Below are 16,211 nucleotides of genomic sequence, written 5' to 3' on the forward strand. Positions count from 1 at the left end.
CAGACAAAGTTGCATAATACAACAACAACATGAGAGCAGCCATATGCTCTGCTGCATATGCATCAAGTTATTAACCCCTGATGGTCACTTTCAGGCAGCAGATGTTGACACAGTGACCAGAACGTGACTTTGTGTGTGTGTGTGTGTGTGTGTGTGTGTGTGTGTGTGTGTGTGTGTGTGTGTGTGTGTGTGTGTGTGTGTGTGTGTGTCTTTAAAAGTGTGTCAGAGAGTCTTTGTGCATTTGTTTATATAAACTGGAGCGAACTCAAACAGCTGAATGGATAACATACTGCACATTTACTGCTGCCGGCTTAGCGGCTGTAAATGCTGCTGATGTTGGAGACGATGAAGCCCATTTAAAACTTATCATCATCATCTGGATTATTCAGTGCTCTGTAATCCATCAGTGACTTCAGCGTGCTGCATTCTGATAGGGGTTTAAAGGGAGGGGGGTTAAAGCATGCAGCCTGTTTAATCAATAGAAGTGACTGATGGAGCGGAGGACACTCGAACACTCGAGTTAACCGTCAGAAATCCTTCACAGGATGAGGACGAAGCTCGACTGCCAGCTTTGATGTACACAAACCCGAACACTGCTTCTTAATGTCACTTTATAATCAACCTGAAACATTTATGGAGAAACCAAAAGATAAACATATCAGCTGACATGTTGATCATTATCTACATACTGCTTCCTGAGCTGGAACTTGAGCTGCATGCTTTGGTACCATTGTGCGAATATAGCAGACTGTATTTGGATGTTGATGAACGGTATTAGGGGTTGACTTTTTTCTTATGGATGTGTATTTCAAATCCAAACACCATTGGATAGTCACAGGCATCTATTCAACGAGTATTTGTAATCTGACCCCCCTTTAGACCAGGATCGAACAATATGAGACAAAACTGATTTTGCAAACGTCAAATACAGCATAACGGTCTGGTCTGCCAATAGCATGGCGAGGTGCTGCTGGTAGCGGGTGCTAGCAGCATCGGTCGCAACCTAGCAGCATTTCACAGCCATGCTCAGTCTGCAATTTTCTCACAGCACTACGTACATTTTCCATCAGCTGATAATGTTTCCCTCTTTTTTTACTATTTACTACATTTGTCAGTTTTCCTCTTCTGATCAGTAATGTTTTCAGCAATCAGCTTTCAGATGCGTCTGGCTAGTGGACCGTCTTACAACCAGGGACCGGTTAAAACAGCGGAGAGTGTGTCTTTAAGATCAGATAGTAGTTGCGTTAACTCTTTGATTCTTTATATATCAAGGACTCTTCATAAAAGCAACAATAAGTGCTTTTGATTGGAGTGTGATCTCACAGAAGTCAGTGCTTTTGTTGAGTCAAAAGAAGTCTGAAAACACCCTTGCTTGTCAGCGTGTACCTCGTTGCAGGTACATCATGTTGCTTTACTCAGTGACAGGTGGATCCATGCTGAACGGAGGGTTCAGTTGAAGGGGCTACAGTGAAAGACAGACTCAACTGGTCTCTCTCTAAGTAAAAGGTAATGTGGATCGTGCATTGGCGGCCCCTTTCAAAACTCATATCCCCCCTCACCTGTGTGTGCCAGCTTGACTTTAACCTCTGCTTCATATCAGAAGATATTTATGTGTTCATGTTAAATCTGCCTTCCAAAGCCTGATGACGTGAAAGCTATAAGTAAAGGTGTATTTCACGATCCTCCAGTAAGGAAGTAAGGAAGACCTATGATGTTCAGTAAATCATGAGAGTGCCTGATCCTGATAAGTTGACCTGTGGAGCACAATTCATGGATGTGAACTGAGGCTTTTACTCAAACACCTCAGAGGCCGTGAGAGGTCTGTGTGAACTGAAAGAAGGACAATCCAACTTATGCAAGGTGCAGCATGTCCACAGCCCCGCTTCGCATGCAGCCAGATGTAGGATTTGTGACTTGTGAAAGTTGCTGCATTGATTCAGGAGTGGAGGGGAGCATTGTTCCCCGCTGCTCCCAAAAGTTAATCCCGGTAAGCGGGAACACCACTTCCGACGAGCAAATGACAGAACGACAGGTGGTTCCATTCACAACAACAAAACAAGAGTTTCATTCACATAAGAGCTCCCACTGAGCACCCAGTTATCACCTCTGACTCCATCTGACCCTGGAAACATTATCATCAAGGTTCAGAGATGTTAGCTGAGCGGATGATTTTTAAATAGGTCAGAATAACTGAGCCACACATTGTTCAAATGAAGGATCAGAGTGTCTGCAGGGATCATTTGTGCTTCACTGTTTTCAGTAATAAACAGTCTGCAGTCAGAGGAGACATCCTATCATTTTCATCAACAGATTCCCTCGTGCATCATCGCTAAACACTCATCAAAGATGTGCATCAAGATCCCTGAATCAGTCCTGAGATGGCTCACGCCTCTCTCTTGTGTTTCATGTTTACCTCTGACAGAAACAATCTCCAGTGATGAACGTTCCAGCAACAACAAAAACAAATTCAAGAGCCTATAAAACCAGCAGCAGTGAATATCACATATAACCGCCGCTGACAAGCCAAAAGAGGGAATCACCCGGAGCTGCGGCTCGGAGACTTTGGCTCGCTGTGATGCATCTGCAAACTCTCAGCCGGAGCACGTCACGACTGAGCTGCCAAACACTTCCTGCTGCAGGAGCTCAAGTTCCCTGTGCAGAGACACGGTGCAAGACTTTCTCCAACTCACTCTACAACACATATCTTATATAGTTAAACTCATGCACGCATTCATCTTTGTTTTTAGTTTACAACAATGATCCTCACACCATCACGTGTGTGTTTTAATTGCTGCTCTGTTAGATGCTGTAGCCGTGAAGGAGCTGCAGAGCTGCACAAACAAAAAGCCTCTTTTAAGAATAGAAACTGCAACTACAAATCTGTGTTTTCACGGTTTTCAAAGTGTATGCATCTCTCGTCCTCAAATCCCCAAATTCAGACATGTTGTTGTTTTCTCCTTGCAAGCCAAACACTGACTGAAGAGCCACCTTTAGCTTTCCAGTAAATGTAAAAGCTCAACTCCATGCCTCATCAGATTAAAGACGCAGAGTCTGACTGCGTGCACTGGCATCGCTTTCTTTTCTGATATTTTGGCTGAGGGTCTAAACTGCTCGCAGAGAACATCTTCGGGTCATAATTACTGCAAGGATGGCAACAATGGCTTCATGAGGTTAAAGCTTCCCAACACTGAAAACTCAAACTGTGCAAGAAGTCTGTTTTGTAGCTGTGAATGCTGACGCCGCTACTCAATGCTTTTCATGCTATGTGCATCCTGCCACTCTGCAGTGACTCCGCCCACTGTGATGTCACATGCAAGCCCTCTTTAACCTCCTAATATTCCTACATTTGTGCGGTCAAAATACTCATGGATGCATGAGATCTAAGGTGTTTGTACCCTGTGATGTTTTCTGTCTTCAAACCGATGAAGAGACAGAAACTCTGACGCTTCAGACTCAGATGTGACATCAGCAAGACATCCCACCTCGGCCTGCTGAGTCGTTCCTCTCCCTGAACTCAAATCATCTCATCAAACTGTGAAACAGGTTTGGGCTACACGGCTCAGCAGGCGATCAGGAACAGGAAGAGAGCTCTATTATCTCATGACGTGCAGGTGTCACAGGAGCAGATCTGTATCAATGTGTCATCAGGGTCTCCATGGACACCCTGAAGGTGTTCTACTTCACTCTGAGTCCTGGTGGGAAAACTGCAGGGAGGGAGCAACAAGCATCCATATATTGACGTATTGAAATGAACATGTCAGTCAGGCTGCAGAGCGACGCGTTTAATGAACGCTCCTTCTGTTTGCATGCTCCGGTCACTGCAGGCGGACACGTCTCACACACAGCAGCGTTATCTGTGCAAACATTTCCTTTACAGGGCACAACACATTACAGCAGAGAGGCACAATGCATGGTGGGAGAGCAGGGGATGAATAATGCAGACAGAACTGATTGATTAGTCTAATCTTAATGCAGCTGGTCTGGATTGATCAGTGAGGAGGAGAGAGACAGGAGGCTTTCAGGAGAGCAGCTCAGTGATCCGAACGCTGAGATTAAACTCTGAGCTTCTGTTTCAACGACAAAATGAACTCAACAGAAGCACGGGAACATTTCTGCTCCTCCATGATGCGCCTGATAATACGACGCTCTGAAAGGTGAACCCTGCGAGTTATGGTAACTCTGGTGATCATGACCCTCCTGCAGCAGAGCAGAGGAGGCTTTAGGGCTAAGAGGTTTTACTGCGGGGGATTTGCTGGAGTTATTATGAATGTCTCTGTCAGATGGATCATATCTCTGCAGGCTCAGGGGAGCACGGTGCAGGTCAGGGTCCCGATCGGCTTCTATTATTTAAAAGGGGTCAGTCTGAGTAGTGATACCACTTATCTAACTGTCTGTAGTTGGTAGGTGGGACAGGATTGGACTCCTCTGCTGTGCATGGTGTCCTGGGATTCTAATCTGCATTACCACCTGTTCATAATACATCATCCCTCACTTAACTGTCTCATCAGGGTCACAGTGAAACATTTTCTCTTTGTAAACCAGCTGAATGTGTGATTGTGCCTTTTTAGGCTGAAATAAGACAGACACTGACTGGTGAACATGAGTAGGACTTCACACTGACATATGTCTGATGTGTCTCTCTGCACAAAGACGTTATGTAATCATGTCCATCTAAAGCGGAGAGACGTCCTCCTATAAACAGAACCGACCGGCTGCAGAGAGCTGCGTCTCTTCTGGGGGACGAGCTTTAAATATAGCCAATGTTGAACTCTGCCCCCTTCCCTCTCTGCCTCTTAAACACACACACATGCACTGTACACACACTCTCTCTCACACACACACACACACACACACACACACACACACACACACACACACACACACACACACACACACACGTAACGGTGCCTCCTCTCAGCTCTGCCCCTCTTGAAAGGTCTCTAAATCTTGATGTTCATCTGACTCTGAGTCAGAACAGTTTCAAGGAACAAGGAGGTGGAACATTTTAACCCTGAGAGGAACCCAGCATGAGTCGAATCCCAGAGCGCTAATTTCCTCTGTTTACAACAAATCCATTTCTCGGCATCGAGGCTGTGAACAATTACTCTGTGTTTCCTTACAGCAGAATACCAGCGCCGCAGTAAAAAGAGACCTCCAAGTTTCCAGCTAAAAATATCTTAAGGAGGAAATGATGAAATGGAAATTACTACAAAGGCGTTCACGGCTGAAGTTGTGTCTGAAATAGTGACGTAACTCTCTTTGACCCCTGACATCCTGGTGGAGGTTAAAATACATTAAAAATGATGGTCACGTTTGCTTTCTAAATCATAAAAGGTGCTTTTCCACCGCAGGAACTTTCCCCAGGAACTAGGGACATTTTGAGGAACTTTTATGGGCATTTTGAAAGCACGAACCAGGGCCTAAATTTAGTTCCTGTGTAGCTATTCTCCTTTAGAACGAAAAGTTCCTGGTACTTCTGGTTGAAAAGCACCATATTTCTACCGCAGGAACTTTCCCCAGGAACATAGGGACTTACTAAGGAACTATTTTTGCTTTTTCAGTTTTCAGTTCCAAACTTTGTGGGCGGGGCCTGCAGTGATGAATGTTTCTGATTGGTCGAGTGCCCTCAGTGTTTTTATTTCTCACTCTGTCCACAGTAACATCACACACACCTGTGATCCACTTGGTTTAACACCTCCTGAACATTGGTCTTCTCGGAGCCTGATAGTGTGAACGCGTCTGTCAGCTCTCGGTGTTCCAGTCTGAAGAGTGACCCTGTAAACTGGAGACCTTCGGCTGAATGAGTCAGTGTTTGTGGAGTGTACAACAGCTGTTGAAACACAGAAGGAGTCCTCGGGAATGCATCCTAGTTTAGTTTTTATTCAAATGTCCAAATATCCTCATCAGATATTTAATGATCGTCTAAAGATGTTTGTGAGGGATGCATCTGGCTGAGAGTCTCCAGTTAACAGGGTCGCTCTTTAAACTGAAACACCGGTCCATCTCTGACACAGCTTTAGAATCCGTCTTCTTGCTTTAAGTCGAGCGTTTCAGGTGTGTTGAATCCTCTTTGTCTCGAGAGCTCGTCTCCTTCAACGTGTTGATTCAAAGACCAATAACAGCTCAAGAGGAATCTCCATGCTAACGGGCTAACTGTTTGTCACACATTCGTTTCAGTCTGTTTCAGATAAAAACCTCTCACCTTAGTTTTTAGAGCTGGATTTGATCTGAATTTCTAAGTTGTACTATTCAGGGTTTTCTTTCTGCTCTACCTCCCTGCTCAATGATATTATACCGCTGAATTATTTTAATTTGAATCCATTCAACAGAAGAAAATAAAGGCTCTACTCATGAAAGCACATTTGAACAGTGACTAATTATTACCCTGCAGCAAACACTGTTCAAGGCTCACAGCAGTGTGCTTTACTTCAGGCCGCCTGAGGTTAACATTTTAATAAACCCCTCACGCCTCTTATTTAAAGAGTTTATTACCGGCTGTGTGACCCCAGCAGAGAGATCAAAGCATCAATGAACAGAAATGAAGCAGCTTGTTAGACAATGCTCAAACACCGAGGGTTAGACGAGTCGAGCACACACGCTGACAGTTGAATGAAAACTATAACAACAAGCATGTGCTCTTTGTGCCGGTGAAGAGATCAAACAATAAGGAGCTGGGCCTGTACCTGCCAGGGAGCAGGGATACCTGAGTTTACCTTTCCATGGACTGTCAACAGAGACCTTATTGGGGTGACACTACCGGATGTGCACAAGGATCCTCTGAGTACCATCCAAACATGAAGCAGTAAAAGGTAAACACAGCGTCTGTGAGGTGATGGGATTTAACGGCTGAAGATGTTTGTAGTTGTAATTCGTCCGACACTGTCAAAGTGTGTCCTGACACTTCAAACAAGAGCAAGAACCAACACAGAGCTAAGAGGCAGAGCGGCTTCCAGAGGGCCATCAGGACGCATCCTGCAGAGCTGTGTTCCTTTTGTTCTCAACTCCCAAAACACAATCCCAATAACAGCCGGGAACAAATCACCCTTGTGCATACAGTTAACAGGAGTCAAAACATCTGTAACCTTTGACCTGGGCATGCCCTCGCTCTCCGTGCCTCTCGGGAGGACACAACAAAATCTATTAGCTTCTCAGAGAGCGCTGCAGAGACTCAGGGGAAGATCAGTCGTCCACAGCCTGCCGATAAATGTCCAGTCCAGTCGGGAACTCTGAGGTCCTTCTCAAGAAACCATTAAGAACAAACGTAGATGCTGAATCGCTCTGCAGGAACAGTTCCCTGCTTTTGTTCCACGGAGAGTTTGAATAAAACAGCTGAATATGAATCATGTGAAGAAGTGGTCCATGAACATCCTGTTTGAAAGTCACTGCTGCAGAAACCCTGCATGTTTGAAGAACTCCAGAGAAAAGGCTGAAATCTTATAACAACACTCCTCACACTGAGAGTCTGCATGAGCAAGAGGCCTTGGACAAAGCACTTGACCCTGAAACACTTGAAGAGTGCCGGCAGAAGACCGTGGCTTCTACTCGAGCATGTTTGACTGAATTAATGTGAAGCGGGTCAAAGAGCAGGTTTAAACTGTCAGACTCACCTTTAAGAGATTCAAAAATAAGAAACCTGATCCCGCAGCGTGGAGACCTCGGTCTGAACGGTGAGTCTGCTGAGTGACACGGCTACAAATTGTCCGGCTGTATTATGGTGTCGACTAAACAGTGATTTGAGACACCGTGCAGCACGGAGCAGAACAGAGCCATGAAATGAGACTCCGCAGGACCAGGAGCCAGCTGACAGGAGACTGATGCAGTCCACAATGCAGATACAATCTGAGCAGGAGGTCCCTGATAGGCTCCTTTGTTTCCTAAACATTAACTATCAGCAGCTTTAGCTTTGCTCCAATGTTTCAGTGTAAGAGTCAATTCACCTGCATGAGCTCAGCTTCAGTGAATACAGGCTGTGTTTAAAGTCTGCAGCATGTTTCACTGAGAACAAACGGCAGCAGGTGTTGCATCCAGCGGAGACACTCAGCTGAGGGCTGCAGCCGTGGACCACGTCACCCTAATAGCTCTTTTTAGGGGAAGGAATACCGACACACACACAGAGGTTGAGACTTTTCACCCCACCTTTAGACACAAAGCTGACTGACCAGAAGAAAGTCAGTGCAGACAGATTTTATAGACTGGCAAAGCTGCACACCAGAATCTCTGCAGACCAGAAACATCCGAGCCCTCTGAGCGTGTGTTCAGTCTCTGCCAGACTGATGGTGACCCCTTTGAACTCAGAACTGACACCCGACCTCGAGGACATGCTGATTCCTCTCAATAAGAACAAGTCAGCAGAAAACTGGACTCTGAGAGTCTGAGATATTTCTCTGTTCACTTGTTGCAGTAAATCCACATTCAGTTTGAGCCTCGCTCTGTATGACATCACGTGACGTGGCGTGACGTGGCATGACGTTGGGTAGTGTTGCATTAGATTATGATGCAATGCAATTCTATGGAATACTATAATATATGATATGATGTTACGATACAATGCGATGAGGTGCGTTGTCTTGAGTGGCATGGCGTGGTGTGGCGTGGCGTGGCGTGACGTGGCGTGGCGTGGCGTGGCGTGGCGTGGCGTGGTGTGGCGTGGCGCGGTGTGGTGTGGTGTGGCGTGGCGCGGTGTGGTGTGGCGTGGCGTGGCGCGGTGTTGGGTAGCGTTGCATTAGATTATGATGCAATGCAATACTATGGAATACTATAATATATGATATGACGTTACGATACAATGCGATGAGGTGCGTTGTCTTGAGTGGCATGGCGTGGCATGGCGTGGCGTGGCGTGGCGTGGCGTGGCGTGGCGTGGCGTGGCGTGGCGTGGCGTGGCGTGGCGTGGCGTGGCGTGGCGTGGCGCGGTGTGGAGCAGCGTGGCGTGGCGCGGTGTTGGGTAGCGTTGCATTAGATTATGATGCAATGCAATTCTATGGAATACTATAATATATGATATGATGTTACGATACAATGCGATGAGGTGCGTTGTCTTGAGTGGCATGGCGTGGTGTGGCGTGGCGTGGCGTGACGTGGCGTGGCGTGGCGTGGCGTGGCGTGGCGTGGTGTGGCGTGGCGCGGTGTGGTGTGGTGTGGCGTGGCGCGGTGTGGTGTGGCGTGGCGTGGCGCGGTGTTGGGTAGCGTTGCATTAGATTATGATGCAATGCAATACTATGGAATACTATAATATATGATATGACGTTACGATACAATGCGATGAGGTGCGTTGTCTTGAGTGGCATGGCGTGGCATGGCGTGGCGTGGCGTGGCGTGGCGTGGCGTGGCGTGGCGTGGCGTGGCGTGGCGTGGCGTGGCGTGGCGTGGCGTGGCGTGGCGTGGCGTGGCGTGGCGTGGCGTGGCGCGGTGTGGAGCAGCGTGGCGTGGCGCGGTGTTGGGTAGCGTTGCATTAGATTATGATGCAATGCAATACTATGAAATACTATAATATATGATATGACGTTACGATACAATGCGATGCGGTGCGTTGTTCTGTGTTGCTTGGCGTGGCGTGCTGAGGCGTAGCGTTGGGTAGCGTTGCATTAGATTATGATGCAATGCAATACTATGGAATACTATCATATAAGATATGATGTTAGGATACAATGCGATGCGCTGCGTTGTCTTGTGTTGCATGGCGTGGCGTTGCGTTGTGTTGCTAGATGTGGCGTGACGTTGCGTTGTGTTGAATGGCGTTGCGTTGCATAGCATTGGGTTAGATGTAATGTGATGATGATAAGTTTCCATTACAATGCGATTTTGTTTGATATTGTACATTATGAGTGTATTACATTGTGCAGTTCAATGTGATGCAATATGATGTGTCAAGCTATGATACCAAACCGTACCATACTAGTGCTGAACAATATATTGTTTGACACTCAATTGAGATCTGCACATGCTCAGTACTGACTGCAGGACATGCTGTCACCAGTTTCTGGTTTAATAATCATCTGATATCACTTAATGCAGCCCGTCTGACAAACAGGTCGAATGTATCTGTATTAAAATCATCACTGGTAGGACTATAACTCTCATCCATCGTCACTGCTGATCAGTTCGTCAGTGACTTTGAGGATTTCATGTTCAGAAGGATGAACAAGGATTTGAAGTCCGACATCCCAGCCTACTGTCTCTCTTAACTCTAACAAACCAAACCATGAATGTTCTTTAAAACATCCACAGGAGCTTAAACATGTTGAATAATCTGTCACACATGGTTCATTATTCAGTGCATTTTCCAGCTTACATTTTAGTGAACACACATGTGAAGTTTTAATGTGCAGGCCAAGCTATTCTTAGAAAAGGCTGAAATGAAATGTCAGTCTTGTTATAGAAATGCCACTCTATGGCACATCACTGAGTCATTTTCAAGCCTGACACAGAGACTCTCTCTGTGCTGGAGGACCTGACCCTCATTTTCTCAAAGCTTAGGTTTAATAATTGATGACTAAACAGATATCACAAAGTAGGGACCTTTCCGCGTTTGAATAGCAGCAGTGTATAACCGACCACCTTCATCTTGGCGAGGAACACATCATTTATTAAACCGACGGAGGCGCAGATTCATGATGGAGGAAGAATATCGTCTCCTGTATCAGAAAGCACCGCGGGGACGCCGAGGCGACAATGACAACCTGCAAAGGAGGTTTGAGAACGCGCTGACGATAATGTCAGGTTATGCAAAAACCATGTTGGGCTGTCAACACTCCGACACCTTGGGCTGACTCATTAAGAGACTGGTTTGAGTCTGGAGGAATGAACAGGAGACGCCTGAGAGCTGTCTGTGTCACCTCTGTGAGAGGAGGTGTTAGAAGACATGTCCGTCGGAGATTTAACTCGTAGATATACGCTAATATATATTTGTGTTCCTGTACTGAACATTACCCGGACACACACCCCCTCTGTGCACCCTCTGACTGAATCAGGACGAGGAGTAATGATTCAGTGAGGACCTCTGTGTGTTTGCGTCTCTCAGACACTCTCCAGGGTAAAAGCTTCTGAATCATTGAGATCAAACGGCATGCATGGTAAAGTGTTTATATCTGAAGTCTCCGACAGAGAGAGGCTTAGTTCTGGTTTCCAAACAAATCAGTGGGAAGAGATCCACCTGGTCCAAACAAGTCAGTCACCACTTTAAAACACTGTATGTAACATCTTTCCTTCCACATGTGCACAGGAGCAAACACTGCAGCGTGCAGCTCCACACCAGGTCTCTGACATTTTAACGCACTTTCACTGTAAACAGGAAACACTCTCATGACAGATCACCTCTCAGCAAACCTGCAGCTGAAGCTCAGGATGTATCAAGGAAGTTTTAAAGTAAGAGTCAGTCTGGAAGGTTAGTAAGAGACCTCACCTCTTTCTCTCTCTCTGCAAGCTTCTTGGGGCGCAGGAAAAATGCACCCCAGAAGAAAATGCTTGGAAACATTTTCACACTGTTTAAGAAAACAAATAAACTACTAAGTACTACTATCATCGTTTCAACGGCGCCTAGTTATTGTACGGTATTCCCACCACATGGTGGCTATAGAGCGTCTTCAAGCTGTTTTCTAACCACATTAAGTAACAGAAGAAGAAGAATGCTAACTGCATTAAACAGCGAAAGAAGAAGAAAACATTAGCGACAGTCCCTGGAAGTATGTTTGTAGTTGCATGAATAAAGAAAGGGAGATAATCGCAGAGACTGAGCATGACTGCTGCATCACAGAAACACTGACATGAAGGTTGAGATTAGGGATGTATGGATTAATTGATTGTTAAAGGTGACATATCACGCTTTTTTCATCAATATATATTGGTCTAAGAGGTCCCCAAAACATGTCTTTAAAGTTTATGCTCAAAAAAACACTTTGAAATCAGATTTTGGTCTGCCTGTAAAACCCTCTTCTTCAGCCCTCCTCAGAACACTCTGTTTTCTCTCTGACCACGCCCCCTCAGGAAGTGGATGTGGCCTCGGCTCTCCAGCACGTTGATCTAATGTTTACATGTTGGCTGAATATACACGGCTGCTCAGAGATCACGTTACTTCAACCCTCTGAATCTGATCCAGAATCTGATCCTGACGGAGAGGCGCCTGCAGCAGGACCTTTGTGAAGGATTGGTCACAGATTTAGTGTTTCTTGTTGTTTTATTTGTCAGTCTGTAGACGTGTGTCTTGGTTCACAGCTACAGCTACGACATGTAGCTATGTGGCTATGCTAACTAGCGCTAGCACTTATCCATGATAAATAAAAATCATCCACTAGATCTTCAAATCTGCAGACGTGGGGAGTCAAACCGACCTCTATCAGAAAGGCAGCAGGACCGTTCTGAACGATTGGTCACAGATTCTGTTACTTGTTGTTTTATTTGTCAGTATGTAGACGTGTGTCTTGGTACACAGCTACAGCTACAGCTACAGCTACAGCTACAGCTACAGCTACAGCTACAGCTACAGCTACGACATATAGCTATGTAGCTATGCTAACTAGCACTAGCACTTTTCCATGGAAAATAAAAATCATCCACTAGATCTTCAAATCTGCAGACGTGGGGAGTAAAACCGACCTTTGTGTTTCTGAGACAGCCTACAACTAGCATGCCTCCCTCCTAAGCTCCTTGTTAGCACACGTGTGCAGGTAATGAAAAACAGAGGAGGGGTTGAGTTGTATTTTATACAGTCTATGGGCTGAACAAGCTCCAAGCTCTGACTTCTGTTAAAGACCGGATATTGTTGTGACGTATGAAAAATACTGAAAACTGAAACGGCTCGTTTCAGCACACATTTACAGAAAGGTGGAGAAATCAGAACAGGGGCAGAATGGATTCTTTTCATTCTCGGGGGGGTTTGTAGACATGCCAGGGACACATATTTCAGGTAGAGAACCATTAAAAAGTCAATTTTGCATGATATGTCACCTTTAAGAACTTACTTGAACACATTTTTTTTGTTTAGATTTTCTATCACGTTGATCAAACATCATGTGGTCTCATATTTGGTTCAGCTATCAGGGAGGTGTTTGAAGTTTAAAGCATGTTTGGATGTGAATCAGCTGACTGAAGGTGTTGCTCACAGCGGAGACGCTCAGCTGGGGGCTGCAGCTGAGTGACAGGTCTCCACGAGCGCTTCTTTTCTCCGCTGCTGGACTGATTCTGATTCTGACCCGGCTGCTCTCCCGGCTGACACCTGATCACGTTCACATGCTTATTTTTATGAATAAGAAGGAGTAGACAGAAAACTGGACACTGTGAGTCTGAAATATGTTTCTGTTCAGTTCTCTTGTTGAAGTCTGAGCCTTCACTTTTATGACTGTATGTCTGCAGAGATTATAAGCCTGCTCCACACGTTGATATTCAGCATGTTTAACATTTTGAACACCTCAATACGATCCGTAGATATTTAATACTGTCAGTTATATACACTGTGTCGTGAAGGAAAGGGAAAAAACGCATTTGGCATTATTTAATCGATAATTGATTGTTAATATTTCCAAAGATCGATCACAGAAAATACTTGGAATTTACCTCCCTATTCGAGGCCGAGACCGCTACAAGCAGCACCTCGTCCTGCTGGATTATGAATAATCACAGAACAGATACCAGTGATTATCAAACAGTATTTTGACTTGATATGCTCATCCCTACAAACTACACCTCCATCAGTCCTCTCTGTTACCTGGGCACTCTGTTTCAGAGTCTGACTCTGGCCAGCCCAGAAGTTTCCACATTAGAGGAGGAATCCTGAGCGTGGACGCCTGCTGAAGCTCAACACGGCAGTTTGATGGGAAATCCAGGGATGTTGACGGATTTAAGGCTGACTTAGGCAACTGTGAGACTCTTCTCCTCTTGTTTCCATTTCTGTGCCATCTATCTTCTTAAAAAGTTTCATTCTTTTCGTCACAGCACTCACAGTGCCACTTCCACAGGTCGCCTTTTGCCAAGTTGTTCTGCACAAACAGATCTGTTTCTACCGAGAAAGAGCTTTCACTTCTTAGGAAGCAGAGTACTGATGGTAAGCAGTTAAATAACACTTTGAAAGGCAGTTATCTCTGTGAAAACAACGTCTTAAATCTAATGCAACAAGCCCAAAAGAACTGCAGCGTCAAAGATCTACAATGGAACAACAACCTGGACGGCTACACGAAACCTGCCATTAGCAAAAGCAATCAGCAGGAGGAGAGAGTGTTGGTGCATCGTGCTGCAGTGATGTTCTGTCATGTTATGCTTCATATCTGCACACAGCAGTCACACACACACACACACACACACACACACACACACACACACACACACACACACACACACACACACACACACACACACACACACACACACACACACACACACACACACACACACACACACACACACACACACTGCAGCTCTCAGAGCACATCCACAGGTTCAGTGTGAGTGAAGTTTGTTTTACCTTGGCACTGGAATCCTTGTTTTCCGAACCCCCTGTGAAAAAAGAGAGGAGAGTGTTACACACTTGCTCACACATGCACAGTAAATCCTTCCATACCTGCACAGATACCTGCGTGCACGGGGGACAGGCTGTTGCATAATGTGCATCACTTCTACACACGAGCAGAGCTGACCACTGCAGAGTTTAAAAGTTTTATATGTTGCTGGAAGCAAAATCCAACACAGGGAAATCAATATTTAAAAGCGTGCATCACGACCACAGTTTAGACCCAACTCCTGTGAGGAGCGTTTGTTTAGTGGTGGGTTTGGCGCCTCCTGTGGACAATCTGTGTCCCTACGCTGATCTTTTCTGGTGCATGGGAAAGTATTGTTTTAATTCCACCATTACAAATCTCATCCTTATTTCTTTTAACTGTCCATGAAGAATCTCTGCAGCGGAAAATGTCCAATCAGGCTGTTTTTGCAGTGTGCTATTAATCGTTGGATGTGACACCTACCCAGACACAGTGCTTACAAGAATTAAGAACAACAATGCTAATGTTAATGCTAATGTTCTTCTCTGTTTTTGCAGGTCATAATGAGGCTTTGGCGTTAAATTCAGCTTGTTTCATGACCAACTAAAAACTCCTCACAGGAGCTTTAAATTCAGGATGCACGCAGAGTCAGATCTGTGAAGTTTAAAGCTCCTATAAGTAACTTTTGGTGGATTTTTTTATGAGAAAATGTAAACAAAGCATGCTTTTTCTAGTTTTTGTAGGTCATAGAGAAAATTCATTATTAAATTTGGTCTTTTTGACAGCTGTGAACTCGTCACAGGAGCTTTAAGTGTCCGCATACTTTTAAAATCATTGTTCATGATGGGACTGAAGCTTTAAAGCACATTTAACACACATCAATGAATACTTTTCACTGAATATACTGGATAATACTTGTTTATATGCAGGAAAAGATAAAAAATATTATTACATATTTATTCTACTCAGATATTTTCAATCCAAACTGATTAAACATCGAATGAAGACATGCTTCTTCAATGTGTACACTGCAAAGACTCAAAACTAAGTCTCTTATTTCTAGTATAAAATGTCTTTTTAGACTTAATAATCCACATTCTCCAAACAGGTCCAGAAAAATGGCTCATTTTAAGATACTAAAAGCCATAAATAAGACCTGAATTGCTTGTAATGAGCTAAAAAAAAGTCTGCCAATGGAATCAGAAAAATGTACCATTAAAGTTTCTTGAAATAGGAATAATGTTTTAATTCAAGAAACTTCATAAGTACACTTGTAGTCTTATTCCATTGGCAGAATTCTTTTTACCCATTAGATGCAGTTCAGACCTTAATTATGCCGTGTACAATCTTCAAATAAGACATTTCTCTTGACTTCTCAGATGAATGTGGATTATTTGAAGTCTAAGAAGATATTTTTACCTGACATGAGACAAAAACACTTGCTTAGTTTTGAGTTCTTGCAGTGTACAGCAGGTTGTTTCGTCAGGTTGAGTTCAGGCTCCGCTGAGAAGGTGTGTTTGGTAAAGGTCAAAGGTCATGCTGTAAAACTGTCAGGGTTATGAGCCACCAGCAATAAAGAGCCTGCGACCTGAGAGCTCATGTGAAGCCTCACTGAGCTGTCTGCTCTCTACCTGCACAATGTAAACACATTTTAAAGACCAAACCTCACTGATGCCTGAGACTTGATCTCAGTGTGAGGTCCTTTGAAACTTGATTAACTGACCTCTGATGACAGCAGGAATACTA

At 44.8% G+C, this 16,211-nt stretch overlaps 1 protein-coding gene across 1 annotated transcript in view; it reads right to left on the reverse strand.

Annotated features, from left to right (window-relative positions):
* prkcaa (protein kinase C, alpha, a) overlaps window positions 1-16,211 on the reverse strand; it is a 174,936-nt gene that overhangs the window by 157,469 nt on the left and 1,256 nt on the right. Inside the window, exon 2 of the mRNA XM_034688503.1 lies at window positions 14,453-14,484. Coding sequence (XP_034544394.1) covers window positions 14,453-14,484 — 32 coding nt within the window. The remainder of the gene's footprint in view (window positions 1-14,452; window positions 14,485-16,211) is intronic.

This window comes from Notolabrus celidotus, chromosome 7 (genome assembly GCF_009762535.1).
Source record: "Notolabrus celidotus isolate fNotCel1 chromosome 7, fNotCel1.pri, whole genome shotgun sequence".
Taxonomy (NCBI): Eukaryota; Metazoa; Chordata; class Actinopteri; order Labriformes; family Labridae; genus Notolabrus; species Notolabrus celidotus.